The 13,782-nt window shown below is 39.1% G+C and overlaps 4 protein-coding genes across 6 annotated transcripts in view; 2 read left to right on the top strand and 2 right to left on the bottom strand.

Annotated features, from left to right (window-relative positions):
- Window positions 1–196: 196 nt before the first annotated feature.
- On the bottom strand, window positions 197–9,083 carry LOC122415026 (peroxisomal acyl-coenzyme A oxidase 3-like). 3 transcript variants are annotated; one of them, XM_043426789.1, is made up of 12 exons: window positions 8,882–9,083; window positions 3,906–4,050; window positions 3,636–3,761; window positions 3,405–3,560; window positions 2,892–3,039; window positions 2,507–2,797; window positions 1,912–2,075; window positions 1,547–1,790; window positions 1,083–1,471; window positions 709–1,002; window positions 515–525; window positions 197–333 (listed from the first exon to the last, which is right to left on the bottom strand). In XM_043426789.1, the coding sequence occupies exons 1-12, from the start codon at window positions 8,929–8,931 to the stop codon at window positions 258–260; spliced, it is 2,094 nt and encodes a 697-aa protein (XP_043282724.1). In that variant the 5' UTR covers window positions 8,932–9,083; the 3' UTR covers window positions 197–257. The 3 variants fall into 3 exon arrangements, with proteins under 3 accessions (XP_043282724.1, XP_043282723.1, XP_043282725.1); XM_043426788.1 differs by lacking the exon at window positions 515–525; XM_043426790.1 differs by lacking the exons at window positions 515–525; window positions 8,882–9,083 and adding an exon at window positions 8,747–8,881.
- LOC122415025 (Ionotropic receptor 68a) lies at window positions 4,680–8,754 on the top strand. Its single transcript, XM_043426787.1, has 7 exons — window positions 4,680–4,900; window positions 4,957–5,137; window positions 5,596–5,744; window positions 5,827–6,555; window positions 7,092–7,481; window positions 7,705–8,092; window positions 8,349–8,754. Exons 1-7 carry the CDS (start codon window positions 4,839–4,841, stop codon window positions 8,625–8,627), a joined length of 2,178 nt encoding a protein of 725 aa, XP_043282722.1. The 5' UTR covers window positions 4,680–4,838; the 3' UTR covers window positions 8,628–8,754.
- Window positions 9,084–9,510: 427 nt separating the features above from the next.
- Window positions 9,511–12,423, top strand: RtcB (RtcB RNA ligase). The gene is made up of 10 exons (XM_043426806.1): window positions 9,511–9,650; window positions 9,954–10,053; window positions 10,138–10,333; window positions 10,449–10,579; window positions 10,684–10,917; window positions 11,052–11,211; window positions 11,293–11,468; window positions 11,572–11,706; window positions 11,900–12,064; window positions 12,179–12,423. Exons 2-10 carry the CDS (start codon window positions 9,958–9,960, stop codon window positions 12,404–12,406), a joined length of 1,521 nt encoding a protein of 506 aa, XP_043282741.1. The 5' UTR covers window positions 9,511–9,650; window positions 9,954–9,957; the 3' UTR covers window positions 12,407–12,423.
- Window positions 12,424–12,581: 158 nt separating this feature from the next.
- Window positions 12,582–13,782, bottom strand: part of dpy (dumpy) — a 67,611-nt gene continuing 66,410 nt past the window's right edge. The window contains exon 106 of the mRNA XM_043427226.1: window positions 12,582–13,627. Coding sequence (XP_043283161.1) covers window positions 13,389–13,627 — 239 coding nt within the window. The 3' untranslated portion in view covers window positions 12,582–13,388. The remainder of the gene's footprint in view (window positions 13,628–13,782) is intronic.

Genomic DNA, 13,782 nt, shown 5'->3' on the forward strand with positions numbered 1-13,782 from the left:
CCGTATGGTCAGCTCTCGAAAAAATTCTTTTGTTAAGAAATTTTTCGATTCCTGAAGGGTCATAAAAATCTCTTCTCTCCACATTTTTCTTTCATTTCGTAAAATCATTCCTTTTGATATTAAAACTTATAAAACGAGCTTTGTCCCGTCCCACCAACCCTGAGTCCCAAGTATAAAAATATCAAATATAAAAATATATTTTGTACATATAAAATTTAATGCAAACGTAACAACGACAATTTACAATTTGGATTGAGTCAGTTCTCTCCACCATGAGGGACGTTCCAAATTTTCTCTGTTTCCGCATATCGCAGCTTCCAGATGTTGGTATACCTGAAATTTTACATTTTGTCGACGTTATTCATCGAGGTTGAGTACTCACTGGAAAAACTATTGGTTTTATCACAAATATTTATTAAAATAACTAGCATTTTCAGGCTACTGATAGACCAAGTTTATCTTTGTGCTTCATCAATTTTTCGATTTTTGGAACTGCCTTTGATTGTTAGCGTACCTGAAGCGAAGCTGTCGAAATTCCTCGAGATGAGTGTAAGCAAAAACAGCGAGCGAATAATACGTTTGTCATTGTTTCTTTCAAGGGATTTTTCAACAAATTAATTTTTTGTTGAAAAATTCATTCGTCTTCGGTAAATGTTCTAATAATTTGTTCTCTTTACAATGTTTGAGGTAAAAAACTTTGGCATTTACCTTGCCATCTGCCATTCCGAGGGGAGATTGTACTATAATGTCCGGCGGTGCAATTACGTCGACGAGAGCCATGACTTCGCCTACGAGGTCTCGGGACAGGTCGATTATTCCCTGTTGTAAAAATTCACTGAAGTGTGATTCTTGTGTGGCGTAACCACCGGAGTAAAAATCGCCGACTCTTTTCTCGAGAAGCCCGGCTCCGAAAAGTGAACATAATTTCGTCAACGCTGCTTTCTCCTCGCTTCTCCATTTACTATTTCCCAGCTCGTCCAAGAAATTTTTGAACAGAGTTTGCTGCGGACCCAAATTTAATTGGGGACAATTCTAGGTTGTTCAAAAAGTTTAAGGTCCTTATCGAACTCGTGAAAACTCACCTCTCCATAAACCAGGGACAGAGTACGAGCGAAAAATTGTTGAGAATTATTTCTGCTCTCGAAATCGTCTTGACCTTGACTTCTCAATTGTTTCAGGCGTTCCTGAGTCCTCCTGTAATGATGACAAACGAGCCACTCGAAAGCCTCGTGAAGTTTCGCAGGTTTCATTGCTTCGCTGACCGTTTTGGCGGTGAATTTTCGATGGATTATGCTGTCGAAGTTCATCAGGAAATCTGCTGAGTGCAGGGTCGTTGACTCAGCATATTGGTTCATGATTTTAGGCCACTGGCCTGTCAGCCAGTTGCACGATTGTTGCAACAGTACGTTGTTCTCTCCTTCGTACGTGCAATTCGCATCATGGTCGTTTTTCAAATCCCCCAGACGAGCGACTGCAGGATACTCATTTTTATTGATCACCGAATATAAAAAGGCTGCAAAGAAAATGGCGCTTTTTTTCCACTTACGTTTGAGGTAACCGTGACCACCGCAAGCTTCTCTGCAATCAACGAGTGCGTCTCTCACCAACCAAGAAACGAGCGGTTTGGTGGCGCACGAAAGTGCATGAATCTCCGCTCCTTCGATCGCAAGTTTATTTCTGTCGCCATCGCCAAAAAATTTCGCTTGCAACGATTGCGCGTTTTTTGCGAAATTCCTCGAGAATATTTTGACCGCATAAGTTAGTGCGACCAGCGGCACCAGTCTCGTGTTCTATTTGAAAAAAAAATCCCTCGTAATTGTGAGATTTAAAGTTATGAGAACCGAATTTTTGATTATCAAAAAACCGGTTGCACAAGATCCCTCATTTTATTCGCTCAGCTTCCCAACGTACCGTGGCTTGATACTCGATCACCTGGAGTTCTTCGCTATCCGTTGGTCCGAACTGCTGTCTCACGCAGCAGTAACGGAGAGCAATCGTAACACCCGTAGCTAAATATTCTGCAGATATGCTTGAAATGTTGACTCGTCCCATTGAGAGTGTGCCCAAGGAAGTACCTGCAATCAAGGACAACATTGTTTCTGTTTTTTATGTCCAGTTAACATTGTTCTGCTTTTCTTTTAAAGGTGCAGGTGCAATGGAGTTTCCAGCATTTTTCAGAGCACAATTTCCCAATCAAAAGGTTCAACGACACTTTTTCATCTTCAGTGCTTTCGACCTGACAACGAATGAGAGAACTGGCTGATTTTAGAGGTTTGAAGAGTCTGGATTTCGAAATTATTGTCCCAATTCGCTCTCGAGAATAAACAGCCAAATAAAGTGGAACACTGAAGGAAGCTTCCAGGAAATTTAATCTTTTGAAAAATGAAAAGGAAAAAAGTATGACGAGAAATTTTGATTCGGAAATTTCAGTGTTCGAAAGTCAAAAACCGACGAGAAGCTGCACCGACAAAAGTGCAAATCCATCGTGTCATCTTTCAGCATTTACCGAATCTCTTGTTGGCATCTTTTATAGCGGAAACGAATTTCCCATCTTCCGTCACATCTGAGAGTTTGTCGAGTAGATTAACACGTGGCACAGGATAATTATGGAACATAACGAAGCCGTTGTCTATGCCATTGAGACCGTTTTTTTCCCCGAGGTCACCAACCGTCACACCCTTCATCGATAACAGAGTCTCTGGATCTCGAACTTGGACGATGAAAACATTGACACCGTGATTTACCCCATCCGGAGTTATTAATTTAGCGAAGACGACGGCGTGCGTTGCACATTTCCCTACAAAATCAATAAATTCATTTCTTTCCAAACTTTCCATTTTTTTAATAGCGTTTCGACAGTAAAATTCGACAAAAAACGTAAAAATTATTACCGAGACAGCCGACCCAACATTTCGCAGCTTCAAAGTCTGGTGTGTTGAGGATGAAACACTTTTTTTTCGTGTCATAAGTCGCTGTCGTTCTTATTCCTTTCACATTCGAACCGTGGCTCATTTCAGTCATTGCAAAACATCCTCTATACTGGTTTTTAATCAAATTATGAATATTCTGTTCTTTCATTTATTTTATACGATTTTATCCTTCGTTTGGAAGGTTTCACTCTGATTTATTTAGTTGGACAATCCATTTGAATTTTTGTGCCCCTTTTCGAATAAGATTTTTACAATTTCAATTTTTCCTATTGAACAACCAATAATTTTTTCTTCAATTCCCTTTTTTAATTCAATTCATTCGATTTTTTGTCTCATTTGGATTTCTACAGTTTTGATAATTCTGATCCAACAAAAATCCTCTTTATCTCAAAGCGAATTTTTTTCTTTACGAAAATAAATTTGGCCCGAATAACGAGCAAAATGTACTGAGGAAGTTTTGTTTCTTCAACTCACTTCGCCGGACATGAATTTTTGCATAAATTCAGAATGTCGTTCTGTGCCCAATGACATCACGATACCAGGGACCATTCCGAAACTGAGTCCCGTTATTATTGGCAGTGCACCGTCGTAAGCGAACATGACATTGAAGGCGTTTCTGTCGAGAGGGATCTACCGAGAGACAGTATCGATTTCGTCATTGTTTTTTTTATTATTACTCGTAATTCCGCTATTTATTTGTCTCACCCTGAAGTCGTTTTTCGCCAATTCTCGAGCTTGGGCCATGCATCTTCGTCGATGCTCGTCCATCGTCATGTGTCCAGTAGGCTTTTTAAATATCGGTGAGTTTTCCATAAACTCGAACAATTCTTCCTGTCGAAAGAAAAGCAATTAAATTACAGAAAAGAGTTTCATAAAACCGACGAAAACGAATAAAAAAAAGGAAAATCGAGATTTTTTAAAACAATTTTTTCAAGTTTTTGCGACTATAAAAAAAAAACCGGAAATTCTGCTCACTTGGAACCTCAAAGACTCTTCCCCATACAAGTTGAGTTTCATCGATTTCCAATCGAAGCTCGCCCGTTTCCTGTAGCCATCGAGAGGCCCCTTGGGCGGATCCTTTATCAGTTCTTTAACCTTCATCGTTGCACCACTCGATTTACTGGAAATTAATAAAACAGAACAAGAGGAATGTGAATCGTCAAAGAATCGTGCTGCCTTGGAAAATCTGAAACATTGTTCAGTGGCTCAAAGTGCGAGTTTAAACTGACAAGCAAGTCAGACAGCTCGATCGCTGCTATCAATTATCATTCGTCTGCATTCGCATTTGTTGTGCACTTTGGATTATAATTGAACGTTATCGCAAACGAGAATTGTCACTCGTTCGATCACACTGCTCGATTGGCTGATGCGATGCATTCGTCTATGAGAAGCAAACGTTTCTCTGCGTTTATCTCATGATTTTGAAAACATTTTGAAAATCTACATAATTCACGATCTCCACGAATTATTAAGGGGCAAAAGCACCTTTGACAGCTCCAGTTTTTCCCTCTTTTCCTTTCTCTCTAATACTTTTATTTTCGTCCAACCGTTTGACGTGTTTACAAATAGAGAATCCACATTTAAGGTAGATTAGCGGCGCTACTCGAAAGCCTCTGACAGTCGATTTGCATGAGCGATTAGAGGCTCGTGAGATAATCGAAATTTGAATATTCCATCGAGGTAGTTTCTTCCTCGTAATTTCCTTATCAATTATTCATTTCAATTACAGTTTCTCCGATTGGAGAAAAAAAAAAAAAAAAAAAAACAGTCGAACAGGATCGACTCCTCGGGGAGTATCGAAATGTTGAAATGCACTCGGCAAAGTCAATGATTTTCGTTGCATCGTGAGAAACGCTGATAAAAATTATGTAAAAACTGTTTCAAAGCTGTTGAAATAATTATTCAAATATGTTATCGCTGGTGTTGATTTTCGTGCTGTTTTCTAAAGCTACAAGCGTCACCGGGGCAAGGTAATTATTGAGAATCATTGTGATTTATACGAAACCCAATGATTTATCAATTTTAGCCTAATTACTGAGAAACTCTGCGAAAAAACGAGGTCTGAACCGATCGAGGCAGTGATCAATGATGTAATCGATGAAATATCCAATCGTAGCGAGTGCATGGTCTTTGTTTTCGACGCTTACTATCGGCGACTGATCCATCACAATCGGATAAGAAAATCGAAACTCATGCCTATTTATTCGGTGAGATAAACATGAGTTAGAATCTCGGGAAATTTAGCACATCACATTTTTATGAAAAAAATCATTTTTAGTAGACAAGCACAGCGGGCTCGGGACCGAGGGGGTAATGCGGGTCACCGCTTCTCGAAGGTTCGATGATGCGACGACGTTGAATTTCCAGCATCCCTCAATCACTAAGCTCCCTCGCATCGTCGTCATCGATGACGTCATCGACCTTCGAGAGTACATACACTTCCCTTCCATGAGATCGTCATCAAATTTAGAGGTGACGTGGCATCATCGAACCTTCGAGAATGTTCCCACCTCCTCACGACATCATCGCCGAATTCAGCGGTGACACGTCGTCTTCGAACTTTCAAGAACGTTCCAGAAGGAGTGACCCGCTTCGCTGAGTGACCCGCATTGCCCCCCTCGAACCAGAACCCACGTTTGCTTTATTAGCTTTATTCTCTCCGTAGATCGAAATCCGAGAAAACGAAATTTTTTTACCACCGAAAAATCGAGTCGAGATGATCCTGGAGCAGAGCAAAAGGGCGGCCTGCGATGCGTACGTTATTTTAGTCGCCAATGGGCTTCAAGTAACACAGTTTTTGCAGTACGCCGAAAAGTAAGTTAAATATTTTCGATATATTTGGCTGTTTTTGGCAATTCGAAGGCTCACTCACTTCTCTCGACACGACCGATTTCAGCGAGAGGAAAATCAATACTCATGGATTATTTTTGCTGATTCACGATTGGAGGCTCTTCGGTTCGAGCATGAGGCACGTTTGGAACAGAATAATAAACGTCGTATTCATTCGACGATTCAACTTCGCGAAGCGACGTTCCGGGGAACGAGTTTCCCGGGAGTGGTTCAATCTTGAGACGGTTTATTATCCGGCGCGGGTTAAGAATTTCGTGATAACTCGCTACCTGGATACTTGGTACAGAGGCAAATATCGTTACGGCGAAAATCATTTTACCTCGAAAATTGATAACTTGAGAAAAACTGTTATGAAAATAGCAGTCTTCGAGCACGTCCCGGCCGTTACGAAGGCAGCGGGAAGAAGTTTTAAACGTTTTCCAACGGGGCGGAAAGACGGTGGGGACGATGAGAACGAATTTGGCAAAGCACGGGGCATCGAATTCGAACTTGTTCAAATAATAGCGAGGAAAATGAACTTTGTGGCCAGCTTCTACGAGCCCTACGGCGTTGACGTCTCGCGATGGGGAAGCCCCAGAGAAAACGACACCTTCGACGGTTTATTGGGCGAAGCTGTCGCTGGCAAGGCTGCTTTTCTCATCGGCGATCTTCATTACACGCTCAGACACAATCGATTGCTGGATCTTTCGTTGCCTTACAATACCGAATGCTTGACCTTCCTCACCCCCGAGGCACTGACCGATAACTCTTGGAAACTTCTCATCGTACCTTTCAGGTTGAAAATGGGGGAGGAGTCTTCGAATGCTTCTTCGGAATGGTCAATTCCGCGCACTAAAAGTCGCAAGCCAATTTCGAGGACACGCGGTTTTTTATCATCCATACCGCCGAAACCGTTGGGTTTGGAGCAAAAGTCCATAGGACCAATTTTGTAGAGCGTTAAATTTTATGCAAAAATGTTATTAACGAAATTTTTCGTATCTCCAGTACTTTGGGCCTGAGAGCCGATCAAAAGGACGAACCGATTTCTCGGTGTTCTCACGTTCATTTCGGTTTCAGGGCTTAACGGTCGACGCTAGAGAATTACCGCCGGGAACTTTTTTGTAGACGATTTGAAGCTCTACAATATTGGTCCTATGGGTTTTGGCTCTATCTGCCGCCGTTTCGCCGGTATCCTCGAAAAAATACCGGAAGAAAGTCAATCAAAGAAGAATTTCATTCAGAATTTGATCCCAACCACAGTGACAGGAATTGCCATTCGCGAAGAGAGTGTTTGCTCAAAAATCACGAACTGACAGAAAATTATCCAAACAGATTGTACACCTGGATCGCTGTAATTCTCACCCTCTTCCTCGGCGCTTGTATCTTCCATCTCTTCGCTCGTACTTACGAAAAGTACATAAGTCCGCACACGCAAAATAAACAAGTTGAAGTAACGTGCCACGTGATAAGAAAGTTTCGAAGTACTGTGAGTAAATCGTTGTCGAAGAAGAAGGAAAAATCGTTCGAAAGTTTGGATCTCTTTACCCAGCCTGGGAATAGCATTTTGTACACATACAGCATGCTGCTTCAAGTCTCATTACCAAGAATACCAGCTGCCTGGGCTGTCAGAGTATTCATCGGTTGGTGGTGGCTTTACGGTATTCTTGTAACAGTCGCTTACAGAGCGAGCATGACAGCCACCCTGGCCAATCCCATAGGAAGGTGAATCATTTTCTGGAGCCATAAACTCCACATTTTTTTGTATAATAACTGAGAAATAAGAAAACGTTTGATTAGAGTACAAAATAAGTTCAATTGAGCTCAATTTCATGACACAAACATTTTTACTGAAAATATACAAATTTTGGAGTAATCCGATAAATAGAAACCTGGAATTAATCAAAATAATTAGGAATTCAATGATTCGGCATAATCTGTTGATCAGAATGACGATAGACACGATAGCCGATTTAGCCAAGAGCCGGATAGGAGCAGGCGGTTGGAACGACGAGCAGAGAGACCTCTTTCTATCCTCGTCCGATAAGGACGTTCAGAAGATAGGAGAAAAATTCGAATTAACTGGCAACGAGGAAGAAGCGATCGCTCGTGTAGCAAACGGAAGCTTTTCGTATTACGAAAATATTTACGTTTTGAAACAGGCTCGAGCGATAAGACAAAAACTTGAATATACGCAGATGAAAAATGCTCTCAAAGAAGATCACAAAGTTCAGGCTGACAGAGATCTCCACATCATGGGAGAGTGTCTTATCGACATGCCCGTTTCCATTGGGATGGATAAAAATTCTCCTCTGAAGCCCCACGTCGATCGTATGGTACTTGCTCATGGTTTTCATGATTGTCTTGAAATTTGTTCAAAGAATGAAAAATTTGGAAATAATTTAAACACTGAGAGAATTCTGTGAAAATTTCAGATTTTTTAACAATTTATCCAGAACCCAGAATCAAAGAGATTTTTTTCTTTGAGAAAAGAAAAAAGAAAAATATTTTTGAATTTTTCATAATGAGAAAAAAATCAATTTTTTTCCATTATGAAATCTAAAATCTCACAATTTTATTCTCTTCTGACAGATTCGACAAGTTGTTGAAGCTGGTTTTGTAGCGAAATGGCTGAGTGACGTGACAGAATGGTCAAAAATCGTAGAGCTCAGATATAAGTCCCCGCCGGAACAGACTCTTGTTAACTTGCATAAACTCCATGGAGCTTTGGTTGCTCTGGGTATTGGTTATTTTCTGAGTTTTGTTGCTCTAGCGACTGAAATATTTCATTGGAAATATGTTATTATGAGAAATCCGGCTTACGACAAGTACCAAATGGATGTATTTTATTCTAATAGAAAAAAGCTTTGATGATGGTTCAATAAAGTATTAGTGCAAACTTTAGTTAGTATATAGTATTATTCATTAGAATTTTTGCTTTCATTTACAAGTCAAATTGATTCCTATGAAAATAAGAACAACATACTTACAAGCTTGTATATAATTGTCCTATGTAATTATTAATTCACTTGTGAGGCAAAAAAAAAGTCTGTTTCAAAATAATCACAATATGATAAAAATATAAGAAAAACTTGTATACAGATCCAAAAAAACGTTTTACGTACTATCTTTGCAGGAGTGAAAGTGCCACTGTAGTCAATTTTTGCCGTCTCATGACACACTGATTTCAACAATAAAAAAAAAACAACTCCATCTTGATTTTATTCATACTATGTTATACTGTATTTGTGAATATAATTACGATGAGGTGCATGTGACAGCATATTTTATTGTAGCGTAGCGGATTGAACATTCTGGTGGGGTTATCTTTTTAAGATAAAATTCTCTTCTCGCATTAGAATCGTTCATTTCTTTTTGGCTATTATAGGCAGTAGGTTTAGTATATGCATAGGAGCCCAATTTCGCAGATACTTTTAGGTTCACGCTAGGATCAATAACGTGTATATTTTCTATTTAACCATAACAGTGAAACAGCTGACAAAGGTCAAGGACCGAACGTGAATATGCAAATTGAAGAAAAAAATGATTGATATTCGCCGTAGAAAAACTTAACTATAATATAACTGTTCCCTAACAGTGGCGCTTCGATCACCACAGGACCAAATTTTTTGAAAATTGCAAATCTTATTTTTAGTATTCCTGGAAGACCTCTTAGATGTTTTCTCAAAAATAAAAAGTTTGCAACAATAATTTGGAGATAACTTTGCCCAAGAACCCGATCTTTTGTACTGCACCGATTCCTGCAGTCGTGCGGGGTGGGGAGTTTTCCAAGGTCGTCTACCCCGTCTGTCTAGTCGCGTGGTCTAGTCTGACGACTGTCAGAGGTTTTGAGGGGTTTTTTCGCCGGCTCAATTTTCATTACGTTTGATCAGTGTAAGTTCTGTAAAATTTCACTGCTTTACGTCTATTCTTATTTGTGATTTGACAATAGTGCCATTGAATATTTGTAATGCATTTCTTGGTCTTTAATGGTCTCTAATATCAGTCTTGCATAGGCATAACCTGAAATTTTCGCTTTCTCAAAAGTTGTAATTGTTGAGGTCAATATATTACAATATTTATGTGGTCATAATTTTCGGGTCTTTTTTTTAGAAGAAAGTTTAAACACATTTCCGACTTGAATTCACTCGAATTGGTGTATTATTTTTGACGTTTTGTAATAATTCAATTTTCCAGAAAAATGGTCGTCCGACAGTATGACGAAGAGCTCAAGTATCTCGAAAAGATAAATGATCACTGTTGGCGCATAAAAAAGGGTTTTCAGCCCAACATGAAGGTCTGGTTTTTTATCAATGTTCTGATTTCATCGATTTTATCGAACAGCAATGAAAAGTCTTGTTTACTTCAATTGTAATCATAGGTTGAAGGTGTATTCTATGTCAATAAAACATTGGAACGTTTGATGCTTGAAGAGTTGAGAAATTCCTGTCGGCCAGGGCAGGTAGGAGGCTTTTTACCTGGGGTCAAACAAATCGCCAATGTTGCAGCACTCCCTGGTATCGTAGGCAGATCTGTAGGATTACCGGATATTCACTCAGGCTACGGATTCGCAATAGGTAAAATGATATTTCATTTTTAGCAAGTTTTTTTTTTAATTTCTGGATTCATCAAGTATTTGAACTGTCGGTAGGTACTTGGCAAATGTTGTAACACGAATGACTGTTTTTGTAGGAAACATGGCTGCTTTTGATATGAACGATCCGCAGTCAATCGTTTCTCCAGGTGGTGTGGGATTTGACATAAATTGTGGCGTTCGTCTTCTCCGAACAAATCTGTTTGAAAAGGACGTTGCTCCTGTGAAGGTATATAGAACCTGATAACTTCAGAAATTATTTGGGGAGCTTAGAATAGAATGTTGTTTGAACTTGTTTAATAAATACTTGCATTCAAATTGTATTTATTTCAGGAACAAATTGCTCAAAGTTTATTCGATCATATACCAGTAGGAGTAGGATCCAAAGGAATTATTCCAATGAATGCAAGAGATCTGGAAGAGGCCCTTGAAATGGGAATGGATTGGTCTTTGAGAGAGGGCTATATTTGGGCAGAAGACAAAGAACACTGCGAGGAGTATGGAAGAATGTTGAATGCAGATCCATCGAAAGTTTCCATGAGAGCGAAAAAACGTGGCCTTCCCCAGGTATCTTGGGAATCAATTATGGAATGAGCTTCAAATAAACTTCCAATACGGATCTTTAGCCTCGTGCTCATATGAATCTGAATAAGCTTTAAAAATACTTGCTTTTTCAATAAATGGGCGCTAATGAATTGCAGTTGGGAACTTTGGGTGCTGGCAATCATTACGCCGAGATTCAAGTCGTGGACGAAATATACGACAAATTTGCTGCCTCGAAGATGGGAATCGAAGAGAAAGGTCAAGTTTGCGTGATGATACACTCAGGAAGTCGAGGATTCGGTCATCAAGTAGCAACTGGTAAATTTTTATTTGCAATCCAGTCTACCTAATTTCTCATTTTCTTTTTCAAATCTTAACTAAATGTAACGAATATTTTAGACGCTCTTGTGCAAATGGAGAAGGCCATGAAACGTGACAATATTGAGACAAACGATAGACAGTTGGCGTGTGCTCATATAAAATCACAAGAGGGTCAGGATTACTTGAAGTCAATGGCAGCTGCTGCGAATTTTGCTTGGGTCAATAGAAGTTCCATGACATTTCTCAGTCGGCAGGTACATAAAACCATCTTACAAAAGGGAATTTAATGAACTCTGAGTGTTTGCAACTCATTTTCACATTCCTTCAGTTAGTAAATTTTGCAAAAATTTTGAATAGGCCTTCGCCAAACAATTTCACATGACACCTGACGATTTGGACATGCATGTGATTTACGATGTTTCTCACAATATTGCCAAAGTCGAGGAGCATATGGTGGACGGAAAACCAAAGACTTTGTTGGTTCACAGAAAGGTATAAAAAGAACAGATTAAATAGTACAGAACTTTATAAAAACAGTCAAAATATAAATGAATCAATATTTAGGATGATTATTACAACGAAATGATCATTTTGACGATTCGTGCTTCAAATGAAAAAAAACCAAGTCTCACCTCGTTTATTGTTATTATAAAAAATTCATAACATGACTGACGCATGTTTTCAGGGTTCGACCCGAGCATTTCCACCGCATCATCCCCTTATACCAGTGGATTATCAGCTGACTGGACAGCCAGTTCTCATAGGTGGTACGATGGGAACGTGCAGTTACGTTCTCACCGGAACAGCTCAAGGAATGCAAGAAACTTTTGGATCGACATGTCACGGAGCTGTACGATTATTTACAATTTCATGAATATTTTTATCCCAGTACCTTTTTTTCCGAAATTCGTATTCTATTCGAAACTACAATAATAATCATTGTTATTTTTTTTTCTCTCTCCAGGGCCGTGCTTTGTCGAGGGCGAAATCTCGTCGAAATTTGGACTATCAGCAGGTTCTAAACAAGCTCGATCAGCTTGGAATAGCGATCAGAGTTGCATCACCAAAACTAGTGATGGAGGAAGCACCCGAATCATACAAGAACGTAACTGACGTCGTTGATACTTGTCACGCTGCTGGTATTTCAAAAAAATGTATCAAACTCAGACCAATTGCGGTTATTAAAGGCTGAATTATTTAATTTTCAAAGGAATTACCTCAAATAATGTAATTCTCAAATCCTGTTTCAATGTTCCCAGAATCAAATTTGTAAATCTTTGGGTTTTGGCTTTGAGCTCTCAATCAGTGAATGATCATTTAACTATTGAAAAAAAACCGATAATTATTGAGATCATACAGTGACAGCATTTTATATTATTATTATTTATTTAGCTTGTTTATTAGGTAAAATGTACAATTGTCTATTACACGGTATAAGAAAGCTACATTAGACTAATTCGTTTGACTTTACATGGGAATTAAATTCCCCGTGATTGTTTTTGTTTTTTTTTCCGTTTCGTTTCGTTTCGCGTGTTTAATTTTTTTCGTATTTAAATATTAGACAAGTCCTCCAGTGACTAAAGGCAGGCAACGAGAAAGGAGTGTTTCATTTTTCATTCCGTGATTCGATCGTGTGCTATGAGTATTGTTTTTTTTTCTTTTTAAATAAGAAAGCGAACTTTGGGATAGAAACAGAAGACCATCACCATAAAATTTTGACTACAATATCCCGAGAGCGTAGTTGAAAAAGTTCGCGCCATAGACTCTCACGCAAGGAAAATATCACCCAGAAAAAAAATCGTTTTCGCCATCTTGGAAGCGATAAATAAAAGCATTTTTTGAGCAAATAGAAGAAATGAAAGAAAAAAAATCTTTTTCGAAAAACATCTCCACGAGAAGTAAGAGTAAAATAGTCACTGAAGGAGATGCTCTCGAAAATACATAACCAACCAGTAGGACGAGTGGTCAGGAATGCATTCCTCGATTATTGGAAGTTCAATGCAATTATATATATATCTCTATCTATAAGTATCCTTAAAAAAGATTTAACATTAGGATATCAAACATTTGAGGAGATAATTTCGGGCATGTTTTCGTTTGATACTTTTTGTCTCTTTTTTTTTTCTCCACGATTGTTCTGTTTTTACGGGGAGGGGGGACGTCGAAGGGTAGTTTTACGATAGATGATAATCCGGTGATGGCTCGGCTACGGATTCTGTGGTGAACAATGGATTTGGAAATTCTGGTGGATGTGGCAGTGGACCGGCAGTCTTCGGCTGGCGTCTGTACGCCATTAACCAACAGGAAACGGCAATAGCTACCGCCACGAGCGCCAATAACGCTGTTATAACCAGTGCTATTATGAAGCCGACCATCGACACGCAAATGTCTTCCACTCGTTGAGCAGCTGGCGCTGAAAATTATTGAACGAATGTAAAAATTAGATTCCCTTCAGGTTCTAGAGACTTCGTTTATTGGCATTGTTCTTTGGCTATCAGAAATGAGCGATGGGACGTCTTTGATTTCAGATATTTTTCGATAAAATTAATTCGTACTAAAAAATTGAAA

This window comes from Venturia canescens, chromosome 8 (assembly GCF_019457755.1).
Source record: "Venturia canescens isolate UGA chromosome 8, ASM1945775v1, whole genome shotgun sequence".
NCBI classification, from domain to species: Eukaryota; Metazoa; Arthropoda; class Insecta; order Hymenoptera; family Ichneumonidae; genus Venturia; species Venturia canescens.